The 19,540-nt window shown below is 44.4% G+C and overlaps 1 protein-coding gene across 1 annotated transcript; it reads left to right on the top strand.

Moving 5' to 3' along the window:
- Window positions 1–4,616: 4,616 nt before the first annotated feature.
- Window positions 4,617–18,534, top strand: RIMOC1 (RAB7A interacting MON1-CCZ1 complex subunit 1). Its single transcript, XM_063295704.1, has 6 exons — window positions 4,617–4,768; window positions 7,117–7,223; window positions 14,214–14,360; window positions 14,989–15,120; window positions 16,506–16,620; window positions 18,189–18,534. The coding sequence occupies exons 1-6, from the start codon at window positions 4,675–4,677 to the stop codon at window positions 18,470–18,472; spliced, it is 879 nt and encodes a 292-aa protein (XP_063151774.1). The 5' UTR covers window positions 4,617–4,674; the 3' UTR covers window positions 18,473–18,534.
- Window positions 18,535–19,540: the final 1,006 nt, after the last annotated feature.

Genomic DNA, 19,540 nt, shown 5'->3' with positions numbered 1-19,540 from the left:
GGAAACAGTCCAAACACTAGATAAACTCTTATGTCAATGCTTTCTTTTTTTTTCTAGTTTTACAAGTTTTGATTTTAGGGAAGTTATTGGGGAATTAAATATTGGCAATTGAAGTATATAATATTGTTTTTATTGGAAAAAATGACTTTAAGTCATTATTTATGCATTAAAATTAGAGGTTTGGCTGTAAAAGTCTTGACCCAATTTTTGGGATTTTGGAAAAGACTTGTTTAAGCAATTGGGTCAGGTGGCGAAGAGATGGCCAGCCTGCTTACTTAGGGTGGTATTTTGCTAGGGCAGGAGAATTAGTTTTATCCAAAGTAGTGCTTAGATATATCCAAAACTACACCTACCAATCTAGTCACATGGGACAAATGCTTTAGGGGATTGTGTGTCTAGAATATTTATTTGTCCTGGAATCTTTTTGAAAGCCAAACAGGTGTGTGTGAGAGATGTGTGGTATGCCAAAAGGAAAACCCAAAGACCAACCAAGTTCAACTCTGGGGGAACCTCCAAAGTGGGGTGGCCCTAGGGTGAACTGTTTCTTAGAATGGGTGAAAGGCTTTCTTTATAGGCTGAAAAGACACTTGGAGAGGCTAGGACCAAAGGCAGGATTGACATGGGCACAAGCCCTTTTAGTGACAATACTAAGTCTCTGGATTGCTTCTAAGAAAAGACTAGGAGTCAGTCCATTTGAGATGGGTGACCCTATCCTGGAATTCTTAGTGGAGAAGTAGGAGACATGCATGCCATGGGGAAGAAATTTATCTGCAAGTATTTGAAACAGTTCTCTGCGCAAGTATTGTCCTTGTCTCCCTATCTACAGGAACACAGAGTCCAACTGTTGGAACAGCAGGCGCATCCTTTTAAGTCTGGAAATCGAGTTAAACCAGATGGAGGGGAGTCGGCAACTGAGTTGGGAGAAACCCTAAAGAAGACACTGAGGTTGCCAAATACTGCTGGACACTGGACTGTGCAGCCCCAGAAAGACCAAGAAATAGGGCGCACCATGCGCCTGAGCTTTTTTTCTAATACCTTGTAGTTTTGATGACCATAATAGTCCCTGGACCTGGAAAAGAGATTCACAGGGTTTGAAGATGTACTCAATTTAGAACAATAGGGAATTTATATCTTCATATGAAAAGGTATTAGGATACAATTCTGAAATCCAGCCTACCTATAGTATGGAACTACGGTTAATCCACTGGTTTGGATTTGTTAGCCTTATAGGCTGGCGCCTGAGTCACGAGTGGACTGATGAACAACTATTGAAGGGGGGTGAGGAATTTAACACCTTAATAGCTTTAACTCAGAAAATAGCTTGTCAGGCTAAATATCTTAATTGCTGGTTGTGTGGGTTTACAACTCTTCATGGTGGACATGGATTTAGAAAAGGCTAATGGGCTCTTAAAGAGGACAGTGGCAAAAGTGGCTCAGGAGGTGAAATTGAGGTAGCCCCAGGCCTTGCCAATTGCTCTCCTGAGAATGCGTATTCAGCCATCCAGAAGACTGGGGCTCTCCCCTTCTGAGATAATATAAAGTCTCAAGGGGGAGGAGGAAGCTCCCCTCCGGTGGGGCGGTGGGGAGGAGCAGCAGAATGCCTCTCAACAACTGAAAACAGTCTTGGTGGAGGCACCAGCTTTGGGTTTGCCTGACCTGAGGAAGCCTTTTGTTTTGTTGTTTTGTTTTGTTTTGTTTGCTTCCGAAAACAAAGGGGTTGCAAATGGGGTACTAACTCAGAAATTGGGAAACTGGAACCAGCCTGTGGCAACCTTCTCTAAGCAGCTAGAGCGCAAGGCTGACCGGCTTGCTTGCGAGCAGCCGCTGCAGCAGCACTCCTTTTAAAGGAGGCAGAGAAAGTCACCTTCAGAGCAGAGATTCCAACTGAAACCCCACACATGATTAAGGAAGCAACTTGTTTTATTGCTGTGGTAATAAATGTTTTCAATGGTTTCCTATAGACAAGGTGGGATGGTGTCACGTGACACGCATCATTCCAGTGCTGGGAGCTGTAGAAGGAACAAAACGTCACCTCAAGGGAGGGGAACACCCCCGATATCCCGATAATACATTAGAAGAGGGGAGTGAGATTGGTCAAAATGATGAAGAGCGGTGTGACTGGGACTGTGAGGTGTTGCTTCAACAGTTAGAAGGTTCAGATGAGACTGTTTTATGAAGTTGCAAAAAGCAACAGAACATTAAAAAGAAAAGAGGAGATTGTGAGAAAAGAGGGTCGCAATGTTGTTTTTGCAATAGCTATTTCTACAAGATTGCTTTTCCAATAAATTGCAAAACTGAGCTTGCTTGTCAGTATATTGAGGATGTGGGATATCTGGTTGGGCAAACAGGAGACTGTTTTTCCATAGTGGCAGGTGTAAATGAAATAAGCCACCTAACCAATGCTGAAAATATGCTCAAAACCAGTTCTAACAAGCTTTGTGGTCAGACAAGACCCTGACCTACTTGCTCCAAGGAGATTAGCTGCCTTATAAGGAAAAGAGTAAATAGGGGACTAGGGGAGGTAAAAAGTGAGGAATGGGAGATAGAAACAGAGGCGGGACTTCCTGCAGAATTTTAGGCATCTCGGATAGGCTGTTAACTCCTAAGTACCTATCCAATGGGGAACAGGAGGAGGGCTTCTAACAGCCGGGGTAGGGAATAAAACCGCATGCTTTGTGTAAAGGGATGTGCCTATTTTGGCTGGGCAACCGTCCTTGCAAGAACGTTAAAACCTTTTTGCTGCTTCTCAAGACATTGTAAAATTTATTCAGTGAGGGACTTTTCCCACATTGCGGAACCCTGGGGTTCCACAGAACCCTGGCTGAGAAACCCTGCTCTAAAATGTCTGTAGGTTGAGTCATGGCAACTGGATTTCTTTCTTTTTGGTAGAAACGTTACGCTGCTTGTCCAAGCAGCTTCTTCAGTCTGGACAAAGAATGGTGAGGGGACCCCATATATGTCTTCCAGGGTGGCTGTTAATTGTGCCATGGAGGTGTGGATTGCCTTTGGGACATCCCAAAGACAATCCACACCTCCATGGCACAATTAACAGCCATTCAGGTGTAGGGACAATGCAGCCACCCTGGAAGACATATATGGGGTCCCCTCACCAACCTTTGCCCAGACTGAAGAAGCTGCTTGGACAAGCAGTGAAACGTTTCTACCAAAAAGAAAGAAATCCAGTTACTATGACTCAACCTACAGACAATTCCACCTGGATGACTGAGAATCTTCATCCACACCTACTCTAAAATGATAAATCTATTTCTGTGAATCTCCCTGATGAAAAATTCTTTCATCAGATGTATAATTCAGCAAGAACTAAAGATTCCATGTACTAACAAAAAATAACTTTCATCATAAGTATCTTGACTTAGGCTAACTTTTATTAATATTACCAATAGGTCATTTACAATTTTGCTGTTACTATCCAGAAAAAAACTTTTCCATTTTTGACAGGCTGAAAATTAATAGATCTACTACTACATGCCATGTTAGAATTCACTAGCGGAGAGACCCAAGAGTTAAGGGGGGGTGTCATGTCAAAAAAGTTTGAAGTGTGGCTGTGACCCTGTGACCAAAGCCACCATTAGACTTTTTTGACCTCCACATATGCCCGTTTTTAGTCATCTCAGAATTTGCTCTCCTCTTTGCCTGTGCAAACCCACTGCTAGTTAAGGTGAGAGCAAGTACAGCCTGAGATAACTGTGCAGAAGAATTCAAAACTGTCATCCAGTTCTTTTATTATGAGTAAAAAAGTGGTCAAGTATAGCATGTGCTAAGCCAGTATCAAAACTTTCCTTAACTGTTATATTGGCACAAATATATTTTATTATAATTTTCCGTTAAATTGTTCCTGAGGATCCTGAGACTAATTTGAACTCTCAGCATCAAATTCCCCATTCAAAATGCTGCCCAAAAGTCCCCCCTTCCCCCCTCCCACTGAGGCTACAACTCTACACGTTTTTCTAGAAGAAAGTTGAAGTGAATTCAGTGAAACTTGGTTATAAATAGGGCTTGAAGAAGGAGGCACTTTTGTTCCAATTCCTATTTTGTGTCTGTGCATGTGTGCCTTGCAATTATTCAAAAATGTTGGTTGACCTCTGTGGAAGTTAGATTTAGGGGGGAAATATCTGAAAAAAACCCACATTAAGAAGTATAAAAACATGTTTTATTTTGGGAGGGCTTCTCACCCAATCTTATTATCGTGCAATTCTGATTTTAAAATAAAAAAATAAAAACAATTCTAAAGGCAGCTTTCCCTTCCTTCTTCCATAAAGGAGAGGTAAGGTATCTCTACGTCTAGAGCTCGATTTCTGTGCATGAAATTTTTGGGGCAAAAATTCAAAAATCGTTTGCCCCACTGCCCTCTTTATGGATGCTTTCGAGCTTTCCACGGGCCTCTGTTCCTAAGCTTGCTGGTGGCTTTCCATGCAAGTCATTCCCCCAAGCCGCTTGTGAGAGCAACTCGGAAGGAATGGCTTCTCTACAGGTTTCCTATCTCTAGAGACCAACGCCTCCGCTTAAAAAAACGCCGCGTCGCCAAACTTTAACAAGAGAAACCTTTGGCGCAAGCCCCTCACGTGACAGAGGGTGGGGTCACGTGGCTGCGGCCTGGAAGGGGAGTCATGTGATGTGTATAACTGAAGCTAAGCCCGGCCCAGGTTCTTCCTCATGGCCGGGGCTGCCTTTGCGGTTCACTTGCAGCGGCGGCTCGTAGAGCTGACGGAGAGGCTGAATCGTTGGCGAGAGGGCGGAGAGTTTGGCGGTAAGAAGGGACGGCGCGGCTCCCGGAGCTGCCCTGATATGGTCCCCCTAGTTGGCCATCAAATCTCGCTGGCCGCTTCCACGGCATGCCAGACCTTCACACTCCGTGGTCTCTTTTCCATTGGAGAGACCAGGCTGGACACGAAAGGTAGTAGAGCACATTGTCTCCACGAGGTGCTCTTTGGATGTGTTGGACTGGATCTCTCTTCATCTCTGGACCAACTACAGTGGCGTGATAAGATAATTTAATCCTTGGTTTAAATGTCTTTGTGCCCATCTGCCCTCTTGGGAGAGTCGTGCATGAGTTTCCTCCCTTCAGAAGCTTCCTTTTTCCTCCTTTATTCACACGCTAGAATATGCTTCGATGTGATCAACTGTAGTTTATTGAATGATTTGGAATTGACTGGGATTGTGCAGCATGGTAAGCCATAGATCCTGCTTTGCAAAACACAGTAACTGAAATGCAAAGCCACAAATAACTGTAAAGCAATGTGCGTTGCAGTATAACCTGTTGTGCGGTCTCAGCAGCTCTGTAATTTGACAGCCCTGCTGTTTGGCTGAGTGTGCATTGGGAAAGAAAAATCTGTAAGAGGGAACTCCTGTTCCATCTTATTTGTGACTTACAAGTTTTCTCTCCCTTCTCAAGAAAACGTTTGTTTGGTCTACCAAGCAGGGCCCTTGAGTACTTCAGTCTCCAAACACTTTATGATGTGTTTGGAAAACCAGGTCAAACACATATGGACATGTTCAGCAACATTCTGTGGGCAAGACACGAATACACAGGAAACGGGGTGTATTTATAATCAAGTGACAAGGAAATACAGGATTATAAATGTGATTGGTTACAAATGAATGATAAAAGATAAAGTTTTAAATGGACCCAGTTGCTATGCTGTACCCGCTAAATCTACTGGCTGAATGTCAAATCAAATCACAGCTTCAGCTAGCTCTAGCTACTCTGACCAACTTCCTTTTGAAGCCTAATCACAGGTACAATATTGAAACTTCTTATGTATCTACACGTAGTCCTTGCTTAACAATGGTAATTGGGACTGGAATTTCTGTTGCTAAGTGATGCAGTCATAAAGCATGACGTCACATGACCATGCCACTTAGCGACGGCAGTTCCAACAGTCCCCAGTTACTGTTGTTCAGCAAATCACTGTGATTGTTAAGCGAGGACCTCAAGTGACAGCAGCTTCTGACTTCCTGCCAGCTTCCCCATTGACTTTGCTTGTGGGAAGCTGGCAGGGAAGGTCGAAAATTGTGATAACGGGATCGCAGGAGTGCTGCAACAGTTGGAAATCCTGGCCAGTTGCTGAGTGCCCAGATCACGATTATGTGACCATGGGGGCACTGTGACAGCCAGAACTTTGAGGACGAGTCATAAGTACCACTCATTTAGCACCATGCAAGTTTGAACGGTCACTAAACAAGTGGTCGTTAACCGAAGACCACCTGTACTTGCATCTTGTGCTTGGTAAATATTTGCTTAAAACCAGGGTCCCCAAACTCTTCAGTTCATCCACCTCTTCATGAAGTTTCAGATTGTTCATTGACCCCCAAACATTTATTATATGAAAATAATTGAATAAATGCTACTTTAACTAATAGTACTACAAATAACAACAACAATGAATAGTCCCATCAACCCTTGGGGGTCAATATTGATCACTTTGGGGAACACTCCTTAAAACATTTGTTAATATTTAGATAGCTTAAGTTTGTCCGTAGCACCTTGGAACTTGGTCCCATTGTCCTACTCTGATGGCACCATAACTGCTTCGTAGAGTCTGTGGAAAGCCAAGCATCATTTCATCCCATATTGGCATTGGTTCCAGACTGGCTGAACCCCTTCTTTCTGGAAGTCATTGCAACTCCTATTCCTTGTTCTTGATTTCAGTATTTCCCTGGCTTCTGGTTTCCATCCACCTCTTTAACCTTTGCTGGTTCACACCAGTGCCAACTTTCCAGCATTCTCTTTATTGCTATTGTCTGTCTCTGGAAACCCCGCAAGCAGGATATGAAAGCTGTGGTTTTCCCTAGTTATAGTTCCTCAGTTACAGTATCCAGGGAAGGGGGGTTGTATTCTTGATTCTGTCAGGTAATATATAGCCATTGTGACTTGTAGCTTGTTGATTACAAGCTACAGTTAACTTCGTAAGCCCCAGTATTTTAAATGGAGCTTTAAGTGAATTTGTATTCTCTGATCTTCATATAGCCTCAGATAATATGGATGTGGATATTTTACTATCATACTTTGCTCATGGAAAATAGTATTGCTGCATCTTCACTACATAGATAATTTTGCTCTGTTTTACTTGGATATCAATCGTCTTCTGTCGATAGATGCTTTCTTAATCCAGGCCTCTGCTACACTGGACAACCTAGCAGAACTTTCTGAAGAACCCAGGGAAAACTGCACACACTCCAGACTTATGCAACTTTATACCCAGGTATTATGAATTAAAGCCTTTCCATCATGCTTGGGATTATGGTTCGTTGAAACCAAAACGTACTAAGCTTACTTGATACTGGAAGAAATTAGGGAGACATTTAAAATAAAATATGAAAGGAATATTGAACCAATTGATTGCATTTTCATGCCAATTGTTTTGAATTAGAATAAAGCTAAAATTAATGGCACTGGGAATAAATATCATGTTTGTATGTTTAAATATATGATTCGCCCAGACCAACCTATCCAGCCATTGAACTAGTTATTAAAACACTGAAAATGAACTGAATGACTTAGGATTGTACTTGTACTCTTGAGATCTTTATTTGATTATAGCTGTTTTCCATACACTTTTTCAATTGTGGCTGGAAACTATGTAGATCGCATCTTTTGCAGATATGTTTTTCTAAGCAGGTTGTTAAAACTGTTAAGAGCTTACAGCAACTGAAAAAGCTACATAAGTGCTATGCCGGTTGTAATGATTGCCTTATCCCAACGAAGTCAGTCTCACCAGAGTTTAGTGAATAAAACTGATTTATTGAAAGGATAGTATGCAAATACAAAGAAAGCTGAGAATGAGCAAAAGCGCGCCAAATACAAACTAAAAACCCTCGCCTCCAAGCCGATCCCGCCCCCCCCCCACCCCACCATTGCAACCACCCCCTCCCATGCCTGGCAAGCGTCACACATCTGCCTGGGAAAGTAACCTTGAATACATGTCATAACCCAAACACACATTCCTTCAGTGCAACAGAAAGATAACAGCCTGGCAGAGCTGAAATTCCCCACCCCGCAGGTGATAGACACGGATCAGAGACATGACATGCGAAACGTTACGATGTATGGAACTCATTGGAACGATGAACATGACATATCGCCCCCCTTCAATAAAGGAAATGACCTCACGGAGCAGGCTTAGCGGGATAAGCAGCGTGGAAATGGGTAACTAGAATAGGGGAGTGAACATCATGGGCGGCAACCCACTCAGGATGAGGGAAATGTTTCCAGCGAACTAGGTATTGTAGGACAGAATGACATCGTCGGGAATCCAGGATTTCTCGGACTTCAAAGTGTTGTTGACCATCAATCATGATAGGTGCAGGGGTTGGAGGCTGTGGATGCCAGCGGGCTGATTCATGGAAAGACTTAAGCAGGCTGCAATGAAAGACAGGGTGTAAGCGTTTAAGATTTGCAGGCAAATCTAATTTAAAAGTAACAGGGTTAATTTGAGCAACAATAGGAAAAGGACCAATAAACTTAGGTGCCAACTTTTTTGAAGGTTGTGTAGACTTGATGAATTTGGTGGAAAGATACACCTTATCACCCACTTGGAAAGGTGGCGAGTTGGATCGTTTGGAATCTGCATGTTGTTTGTAAGTGGCTTGAGCATCAGCAAGCGCCCGTTGTATTGTTGGCCAGGCAGCTGCGAGACGTGTAGCCCAATCAGCAGGTGAAGACGGGGGGGAGGCTGGCTGAGGCAGTTCTGGGATCGGGACAAAGTCACGGCCAAAAACGGTATGGAATGGCACCTGGCCAGTGCTTTGATGAACAGCATTGTTGTAGGCAACTTCTGCAAATGGGAGGAGGTCGACCCAATCATCTTGCTGATAATTGACAAAAGCACGCAGATATTGTTCAAGGGTAGAATTGACCACCTCCGTATTTCCGTCAGTCTCCGGATGTGACGCAGTTGACAATGCTTGATTAGTACCCAGTAATTTCATAAATTCCCGCCAAAACTTGGACGTGACTTGTGTTCCTCTGTCCATCACCAAGCGGGCGGGGCATCCATGAATTTTGTACACGTGTACAATGAAAAGGCGGGCTAGCTGTTGGGCAGATGGGATGGAGGTACACGGGATGAAATGGGCTTGTTTAGAGAAAAAATCTTTCACCACCCAAATGACAGTTTTTCTTTGGCTAGGAGGTAAATCAACAATGAAGTCCATAGAGATCTCCTCCCAAGGGCGGGAAGGATTAGCCACTGGTTGTAACAAGCCCTGGGGCTTTCCCACTTTCCGTTTGGAAGCAGCACATATTGGGCAGGAATTGACGTATTCTTTGATGTCGCGCCGGAGCGTTGGCCACCAGAATTGGCGTCTAACCAGATGAAGGGTCTTTCCGAACCCAAAATGCCCAGCCATTCTGTCATCATGGGATCATGACAGAATGGCTTTGCGCAATGTCTCAGGTACATAGAGATGATCATGCTTCCATGCAAAATCTTGTTTAAAAGTAACCTCGTTGAGGTTTGCTTGCAACCAAGTGTCAGTTTTTAGCTCGGAAAGAAACTGTTGTTGCAAGTCTGAGGGAACAGGCAGGCGAGGTGAAACTGAAGCGTCTGTGCGCTGCGCTCGGGTTTGGCTGCGAGTCACAGCTGCTAGACTCATTTGGGGCTCAGTCCAGAGAGTTCCCACTAGATACTAGCATCCTGAGGCTGGCGCGAAAGCGCATCAGCCAGGAAGTTGGTTTTCCCAGGTATAAATTTCAGTTTAAAGTCAAAACGACTAAAGAATTGAGCCCACCTAATTTGTTTTGGGCTCAGTTTACGAGAGGCAGTCAGTGCCTCCAGGTTTTTATGATCAGTCCAAACTTCTAACGCGTGGGTAGCCCCCTCCAATAAGTGACGCCAGCTTTCCAAAGCAGCTTTGACAGCAAAAGCCTCTTTCTCCCAAACGTGCCATCTCCTTTCTGTCTCCGAAAATTTTCGGGAGAGGTAAGCACGTGGTTTTAACTGTCCGAGATTGTCCCTTTGCATTAATAGAGCTCCAATTGAGAAATCAGAAGCGTCTACCTGTACCACAAATGGTTTGTCAGGATCAGGATGCTGCAGGATGGGTTCGGACATAAACAGCTGTTTAAGGGTCTGAAAAGCCCTCTGGCATGCAGGTGTCCACTTTAGCAGTGCTAAAGATTTTTCACCCTCCGGGTGTCCCCCAAACCTTTAGTTTTGAGCAACTCAGTGAGGGGTAGCGCAATTTCCGCGAACCCCTGGATGAAGGGCCGATAAAAATTCGCGAATCCAAGGAGACTTTGGAGCTGCTTACGCATGCGTGGTGGCTCCCATGCCAAAATGGCTTCAATTTTAGCAGGATCCATTTCAATTCCTTTATCAGAAATCCTATAGCCTAGGTAATCAATTTGCGACTTATGAAATGCACATTTTGACAGTTTAGTATACAATTCTGCCTTTTTCAGTTTGCTGAGCACCTGTCTGACTAGATATATATGTTCCTCCATCGTTTCAGTATATATTAAAACATCATCTAAATACACCAATACCCCTTTAAATAGGTGGTCATGCAAGACCTCATTGATAAGTTGCATAAAAACTCCTGGTGCCCCCGCCAATCCAAATGGCAACACTTTGTATTGAAAAGCACCCAAAGGACAAATGCGGTTTTCCATTCATCCCCCTCCCGTATGCGAATACGGAAATATGCCTCCCTCAAGTCCAGCTTAGAGAATATTTTCCCCTTTGCCAGATGTGTTAGCATGTCCTTTATCAGGGGCAAAGGATATTTATTTAATATCGATACTGCATTGAGCCCACGGAAATCTGTACACAGTCTCAAAGTGCCATCCTTCTTTGGTCGAAACAGTACAGGTGCGCCTACTGGACAGCTGGCGGGTTCAATGAAACCCCTAGCTAGATTTTTGTCAATGAACTCTCATAGTGCTGCCAGCTCCTTCTGGGTCATAGAATAAATTTTCGGACTAGGCAATTTCACATTAGGAACAAATTCTATTGCACAGTCAGTTTTGCGATGAGGCGGTAGCCGATCCGCCTCTTTTTCACCAAACACATCTGCAAAGTCCTGGTATTGCTCCGGCAGCCCTTCCAGCGGCTGGAGGATTTGCAGAGAGGTGGTTGCTGCCCGTCCCACCTTGTTGTCGTCTAGCTGATCTTTCGCAGGGGCTTTATAAAATCCATCTGCGAACATCACCGTTCGATGCACCCAGTTTATGGAGGGATTTTGCCGTACAAACCAGGGCATCCCCAAGATGACCAAAGGTCCCCCTACCGGTGCCACAATAAACGGTAATTTTTCCCAATGGCTGCCCATTTGCAAGGCAACCATCCCGGTAGAGTGGGTGACTGGTTTCCCCCCTGCCATGGTCCCGTCCAACTGGGTAAAGATCATCGGCCGCTTTAAAGGGAACGTGGGTAACCCCAACGCAGTAACCACGTCGGGGTGCATCAAGGACCGTGAGCACCCCGAATCAACCATGGCCCACAGTTCTATGGTTCGGGTGCTGGACCCCAACTTCACTTTAACGGTCAGGGTAGGGAAATCCCCACTCACCGAAACATGGTCGCGCCCATCTTCTGCGTCTTCCACCTGCCCCATGGCACGCTTTAAAGCAGGTGGCTGGCGTTTCCCGCCGGCTCATCAGTCTCCTGTTCCCCCTCATCTCCAAAGAAAGGGATGCCCTCAGGTTCCACCTCAGCCAGAGCGGCTTTCATCTTCCTTGGTAGGGATGGCGATTTCCCAGCCGGTTTAGCTGGGCGATCCTCGGCTCGTCTTTTTGGGCACGCCGCCGCCCGGTGCCCTTCCTTCCCGCAGCACAGACATTGCCCCTTTGCAAAGCGACGCTCCCTCTCCTCTTCCCACGCACGATGGCTGGGTCGTCCCGAAGAGATTGGAGCGCGGGCGCTTTTGATGGTTTTGCCTTGCTTCACCGCCTTACGATGTGCGAAGGTTTCCAGGGCGTTTTCGGCGCTGCCCGCTAGTTGAATCCACCCATACGAAGTCTTTGGGTCATCACGCCCCAGAGCCCACCGAAGGACCTCAGTTTCCAGTCCATCTTTAAACATCTCTACTAAGGTGGACTGGGACCAATCCTCAACTTTTCTGGCCAGTGCTTTGAACTCTAACACGTAGTCTGCCACTGACAGCGATCCTTGTGCCAGGTTCTTTAGAGCCCGTTTTGCCCTCTCTTGTGCTAGAGGGTCCTCGAAGTGTTGCTTTAGCGCCCACAGAAACTCCTCAAAGTCCTCTAGCTCTGGGGCCTCTGCTTGACACAGCTGGACGTACCAATCCGCCGCCCTCCCCTTCAGCCTATTAGCCACGGCATTGATTTTCCCCCTCTCGGAACGGAAACTCTGCTCTCAATCCTCCATGTAGATATTAGCATTGGTAATGAAGAAAGACAGCTTCGTAGGGTCGCCGTCAAACTTCACAGGAAAGGGGGGGGGTCTCGCTGCCTCCAGCCGTTCGGCTTTTTCAGTCACGTCTAGGGTCCTCCTCCCTGTCGCTGACTGTCGGAACCAAGTCCGACCTCTTCTCCGCGGAGATGGGGGTGGTGACTCCGGGTGAACGCTCTGATCCCTAGCGTCCTTTCGTCTCCCCTCAGCCGACCCCGACATCCCACGGCTTTCCCTTAGCATCACCGCCAAAGACTCCAACTTCTCCTCCAGAGCCTTCATTCGCGCGGGGGTGACCGATTCTTCGGCCGCACCAGTTACCACTACCACTGTAGGTGACAACGGAGGTCCTGGTTTCTGGACCTTTTGGGCATCCCCTACAGCGGAGTCCTCGTCCTCGTCCCCCGTTCTATATTCGGCCCCTGACGTGCCCGTCGTTTCCGACGTTACCAACTGCTCACCGGGTAGTAGCCCCAGCTGTTCCCGGCGGGCCGCCCTCTCCGTGCGGGCACTCCGGGCCACCCGCACCGTGGTGTCCGGTTCCTCTTCAATCCACTCGGCTTCCCGTAGTAGAGACATCGCTAGCGCTCCCCGTCACAGGTAACCTGGCTAGGGGCTAGCAGGATAAGTTTCTTTGATGATTCTCAGCTTTATGTAATGATTGCCTTATCCCAACGAAGTCAGTCTCACCAGAGTTTAGTGAATAAAACTGATTTATTGAAAGGATAGTATGCAAATGCGAAGAAAGCTGAGAATGAGCAAAAGCGCGCCAAATACAAACTAAAAACCCTCGCCTCCAAGCCGATCCCGCCCCCCCCCCATCGCAACCACCCCCTCCCATGCCTGGCAAGCGTCACACATCTGCCTGGGAAAGTAACCTTGAATACATGTCATAACCCAAACACACATTCCTTCAGTGCAACAGAAAGATAACAGCCTGGCAGAGCTGAAATTCCCCACCCCGCAGGTGATAGACACGGATCAGAGACATGACATGCGAAACGTTACGATGTATGGAACTCATTGGAACGATGAACATGACACCGGTTTTGTGCATCTTTGCAGTGCTTCTCAAACTTGGCAACTTTAAGACGTATGGACTTCAACTCCCAGAATTCTTGCTGGGGAATTCTGGGAGTTGAAGTCCACATGTCTTAACATTGCCAAGTTTAATAAACACTGGAACAGTCTGAAGCTCAGGACCACATGTGGACCCTCCTGCCCCAAGACTTGAGGAGTTGCATCTCCCAAATGTTCTCAATAGTTTTAAGTTAAAGTTTTTAGGAGGAGAATTACTAGATCCATGACCAGGGAATAGTCATATTAGACACGGTTAATGAAAACCAATTCTGTTTTTTCCTGGTCCCACCCATTTGTTGGCATATGTTGCCTAGCACAGCACGCAAGAAGCCAAATGCCACGTCAGCCCAAAACACCATGCAGCCTGTGGTTAGACCTTTTCCCCAAGACTGCTCCAAGTGATCTCAGTGGAATGACCTGATTGTGTGGAGCACAGAATTATGGCCAATGGGGCTGTTCTGCTGGGAGAACAGCGGTTTCTCTGATTTGCAAAAAAATAATTTTGAGTTGCACAGCCATGAACCCTTCGGTAGAGTGAATCCAGTTCATAACTGATAACCCAATTGTGCTTTTAAAAAAAAAAAATAGCTGTTTTAGTAATAAGAGAGAGTGCCATCAAATGAAATGCAAAGGAAGGTGAACTTAAAATCCACCATTTACTTAATGCAGCCATAACGTTTCTTGGCCAATCAACTATCAGTTAGGAAGGCCTAAGCAGGCTGCATCTTACAAAACCTAAACTCTTCCATCTCTCTCAAGGCACTATTGGATATCACATATTTTGAAGAAAACCAACTTGTTGATGAAGAGTTTCCAGAAGAATCCTCTCTGCAGAAAGTTGAGGAACTAATTGGTGCACTTTCTGAACCAGAGATCTTGGTCAATGAAAGTGGCATTTCCCAAGAAGTGAGTATCAAGCCAGCCATAATCATGCAAAGTCTTTTTGTTCAAGAATATAATCAGCCATGAATAAAGCCCTTCCATCTTCAAATAAATTCTGTCAATCTTTCATGCCTGTACTCTTTGCTGTATATTTTGCAACATATCGCACCCAGTGGTGTGTTACTCTCTGAAATCAGTATAAGCTAACTTAACGTCCGATCGGCTCTCTTGGGCCATATAACTTCTTGTTAACTTTTAGCAAGTGCAGAACATGTTTTTTAGTAGTTGGAGTTAGTGTTGTAATGCCTGTGAGCACCATATCACACATAACACCTTAGATTATGCCCTGTTGACTTCCAAATAGTAACAGAGTTAGTTTTTAAAGTTAAAAATGGCGAAAATTGAGAAGAGTTTTTTCAAGATATCGTGAGGCTGGCCTTATTAACTTTTAAAGCTTTCTAATACTTTAACTTTCTTTTTAATATTTTGGCTGCCCAATACTAGGGGAAATTGCATGATGGTGCCAGCCATTTAGAAAGGTTGCTGATCCCTACTTTATAGGAGCTTGCTCTGCCAACATGGTTGAAGTATGCTGTGTTCCCCTCTTTTATATGAAGCTCAAGAATTTTCACTGATGGGCATCTTTTCTTAGCCACTTGAAGTGCTTGGACTTGAGTTGCTGGAATGTCTTTATTGGAGAAGAGGGGCCTTAATCTACATGTTTTGCCACACAGTTAAAGGAAGAAGGGAATGGTTGAGGAAGGAGACTGATTCACTTAAAAAGGTACATTTTTCCATTCCATCACAATAAAAGTATTGCCCGCTCCTATAAGAATAATATCCATTTTTCAAATAAGTTCCAGGGGCAATTACATGCTCAGGTCAAGGAAAAGTGCTGCAGTTTGTAAAGACAGACCCAGTGATCTCCCTCTGTAGAAACTGCTTCCTGTAGTTACTTTGTTCTAGAGCTGTGTTTCTTAACCTTGGCAACTTTAAGATGTGTGGACGTCAACTTCAAGCATGCTGGCTGGGGAATTCTGGGAGTTGAAGTCCACATATCTTGAAGTTGCCAAGGTTGAGAAACACTGCTCTGGAGTAAATAAAGGAGACATGTCTTGGTATGAACTTGTAAGTTCTTCATAGAATAATTTAGCCTGATTTTTAGTAAAAGTGAAGTACAATAAAATACCAAATGAAGCCATATAAAACTACAAGAGTTAAAATCACATAATAGTATCATAACAGAGATATCAGCAGCATAAGTTCTACCGCAGGCCTGACCTAACTGGTCCTTACTGCTGAAAGCTAGCAAGGTTTGGCATCAGCTGCAAGTAGGCAGAGAGAGCATTTCATATGCAGGGCACCTGTATAGAAAAAATGCTCTCTTGGTTGCTGCACAGCAGCACCTTCAAGAAGGCCTCTGTGCTGACTTTTAATTGCCAGGCAATGGGCAAGGGATGAAGCAGTTAATCCCATACCCAAGTCCTGAACCACTTAGGCCTTTCTAAGACACAAACACTTGCACTTGGCTTAGTTATGTACAGGTAATCTTTTCCCCAAGGCTGCTCCAAGTGATCTCAGTAGAATTAACGTGATTGTATGGAGCACAGAATTATGGCCAAGTCAGTTATGGCTTGACTTTTGACAATTAGGACTGGAAAACTTGTCATTAAGCAGTGCAGTTGTTAAGTGAGACATCACATGACTGCACCCAATTTTATGACCTTTTTTGCCAGTCGGTAAGTGAATCCAGCTTCCCCATTGAATTTGCTTGTTGGAAGCTGGCTGAGAAGGTTGCAAATGGTGATCACGTGACCCCTGGACGCTGCAGCCATCGTAAATTTATGCTGGTTGCCAAGCACCCGAATCACAGTCACATGACCATGGGGACGCTGTGACAGTCATAAGTGCAAGGACCGGTTGCAAGTCACTTTTTCCAGTGCCATCGTAGCTTTGAATGGTGGCTAAACAATTGGTCGTAAATCGCGGACTACCTCATTGCCATAGACTCTTATTTTTGAGTCTGCTGATAAGTAAAAAGTAAACAATATGAAAGGAATATTCGTTCATAGTGTGGAAATCAGGTTCTTGTGATTCTAGAAGATTGTTCTGTGCTGGAGACCACATATTAAAAAGGCTATCTTAAATTCCATTTATTTTTCCTTTCAGTTCCTTAGGGAAGGAATCCATTACTTGATAAAGATGCTTGATTTTAGATGTTCTGACAGCCCAAATGAGGAATTCCTAGTTCAGGATACAGGCAGAGCTATATTGGTCAATGAAGGTAAGCTGTATTAATTCCTCTTCTAAATAGAAAGGATTCTCAGCTGCATTTTGAAACAAAGGCACTTGGTTGAGAAATCTGTTACACATTGCAAGTTGGAAGCATTTATTTGCACATTATTGTCAGATGTTTCATGTCTCACTTTTATCTCATACATATCATCCAGTGATATGAGCAGTAAAATAAATGAACCAGGAACTAGGGAATTCTGTCATACAGTTAGTTATTGCATAATATAGTCATTGCTTCTGGAAGCCCTTTTTTGTCTAGGATCCTTCCTCACTCTACCCTTTAATTCCCCCACCCCAAAAAACACATCTTTCCATACCTTTCTTTAGCTCAAAGCTTTATCATTTTGGATGAAAGTTCTGTTTTGTGCAAAAAGGGGATTTTTTATGCCAACCACATAAATATAGGATGAAAGCTAAGCAAACACACACAGATGTAAGTATATAGAAATATAATTTTGAGTGTTTTAATTTGGCTGATTATGACTCCATGCTGGAGTCTTCTCAGCTGCAGCTCACTTATTTTATATCCTGCTTTTATTTGTACTTTGCTGTTCTCTTAGCAAAACAAAATTCAGAATGTACAAAAACGTGTCGTCAGTGTTTAACATTTAAAACATCTGGTTAAAGCAAAAAGGTAATTAAAAAATTAAAAATAAAGATGGCTTCTGTTTGAAGGCTTTAGTTTTCCAGCAGTCTCTCAAACCTTATCTAAAACATGACCCAGTTGGGGGCTGCTGTGTTTCTGTAGGGAGGAGACATGATAGAGATGATAGGGTAATAAAATAAGAGAGACAGTGTGGTGTAATGGTTGAGGTTTGCTGACACTGTGGAAACCCAGGTTCTAATCCACCCTCAGCCACAGAGGCTCATTGGATGACTTTGGACCAGGCATTCTGACCCAAACAGGTTCTAATCCATCCTTCTGGTCGTGATTGTGGAGCAAAATAATTGGCCTTAAGCTCCTGCATGAAAGAGGGCCTATAAAACTGACAGATAAATAAATGGCAGCACCTCCATCAAGAAGTCCCTGTTCCAGGCAGCCAGCTGTGGGTTTCTAGCCATCGGCAAGAACGACAAAAGAACAGACCCTTCAGCCACTCTCAATGAATAGTGTGGCTGGTAGTGGAAATGTGCTCTTCTAAGTAAATGGATCCAAATTTAGTTCAGTATTTATTCCCTTTCACTGAGTCTGGTAGTTCCCAGACACCCAGTGGAATGCCTTTTAAAATCAGTGTCATAGTCTTGCTTGGTTGCCCATGGAATCTAGACTAGTGTTTGTCAAACTTGGTACCTTTAAGATGTGTGGACTTCAACTCCCAGAATTCCTCAGCCAGCCATAGACTAACTTCAAGTGTAAGCTCACAATTGGATTCCAAAGTCCCATATATGCAAATCAAATAATATTAGAATGAATACAAGTTTCAGCCTCTTACAGTTCACTGCAATTGGTAACAAAAGGCAGCTACTACTAAGGGAGAGATGGTAGCTCTAATCAGACTTAGGGATTGCTTGATGCAAAGGATCCCTTCCAAACATGTTTCTCTCCTCCTCTGGCAGGTATTTTTAGCGATACCCATCTGCTGGCGATGATGTACTGTGGAGAAATGTGTTACTGGGGGCTGAAATACTGTGGAGAAGAGAAGCCAGATCAGGGCACAGAGACAGAACTGCATAGAGAATCGCCGGGCAGTTCACACAGCAACATCTTGGACTTCCAGGAAATTGGAGAGAAAATGTTAACAAAATACATTGCAGTGTGTGAAGGACCTTTAAGATCACATGGTTGGGATACAAAGAATGCAAAACGCATATTGGACTACTTTAAACAATTGTCACCCTAACTGACACAAGCAGATGGTGTGTGTACTGAAAGCAAGCATTAAACTGAAGAAAATGATACAAATTTGTTTTACTGTTGAAGCATGGTTACATACCTTTTAAAATGAGCCAACAGTACTGTGCGTTTCTTGATTTCAGTTGTACAGAAATTGTCGGCATTGTGGTACAACTTACTTTGGGAGAATTTCAGAAGGGTCGTTCTAAACGCTAGAGATTGATTTTAAGCAGGGGGCCCCTGCAGATTGTATATGGCCCCAAGCCCCCACTCTTGTTGCATCTCCAGAACTTCCTATGATTTTTATGAGGGATGGGAAAGACTGTCACTCATGCTGCAGTTTTTTGCCTAGTCTCGGGAGTAAAAACTTTGCTTAAGGCACTTAGATTTCGCATCCTTTCACTTTTTTGAGGAAAGAAACAGATGTCAGAAAGGGGCGAGGGCTGAAAATGTAAGCTGCCCTCCCTCCAATGACCCCACTGTTTAACTGCAACACTCTCTGCAACCGTCTGCTGTCATACATTCATACATGCATGGATCCAAATATATTTATAACAGTGTGGCCCTGGCCACAAAAAGATGATCAGAGTCTTTTTGCTGGAGTAGTTGTAGACTGCTGATAATCTTTGAGGGGTCAGTGTTCAGGGATGCTTAAACTCTTTATGGAATCTGGGTTTTTTTTACAGGACAGGCTGCAAACAGATTTGTCTAAGACAGATACGTTCTTTTGTGAGGGCTCCACAAAGCACCAAAAAATGTGCCTTGCAAAGAATATTAGCATGAAATAAGGTGACTCCTCAGTGCTAAGAGTGGCCATGTCCTTGGGAAGGTTTATTGGGCTACTTCAAAAACTATCCCTGGTGGTCTGAACAAGAATGCACAGCCACGGAGCTTTGCTGGTGGCCCCAGTAGAATGCAGGAAGGCTGTCCTGAGACAGCTTTCAAAGCAGCCATGCCAGCCTTCCAAAAAGCAGTGATTGCTTAACAGGGTGTTTCTCAACCTTGGCAGGTTGAAGATGTGTGGACTTCAACTCCCAGAATTCCCCACCAGCATGATGGCTGGGGAATTCCGGGA

This window comes from Candoia aspera, chromosome 2, assembly GCF_035149785.1.
Source record: "Candoia aspera isolate rCanAsp1 chromosome 2, rCanAsp1.hap2, whole genome shotgun sequence".
Classification (NCBI taxonomy): Eukaryota; Metazoa; Chordata; class Lepidosauria; order Squamata; family Boidae; genus Candoia; species Candoia aspera.
This window is presented reverse-complemented; position numbering and strand designations above follow the sequence as displayed.

What these genes read in the sequence shown, in the direction of transcription:
- RIMOC1 (XM_063295704.1), top strand. Translation starts at nt 4,675, where the DNA reads ATGGCCGGGGCTGCCTTTGCGGTTCACTTGCAGCGGCGGCTCGTAGAG. An exon ending in AGAGGGCGGAGAGTTTGGCG is followed by an intron (nt 4,769 to 7,116) that starts GTAAGAAGGGAC and finishes TTCTGTCGATAG; the next exon opens with ATGCTTTCTTAATCCAGGCC. An exon ending in AGACTGATTCACTTAAAAAG is followed by an intron (nt 15,121 to 16,505) that starts GTACATTTTTCC and finishes TTTTCCTTTCAG; the next exon opens with TTCCTTAGGGAAGGAATCCA.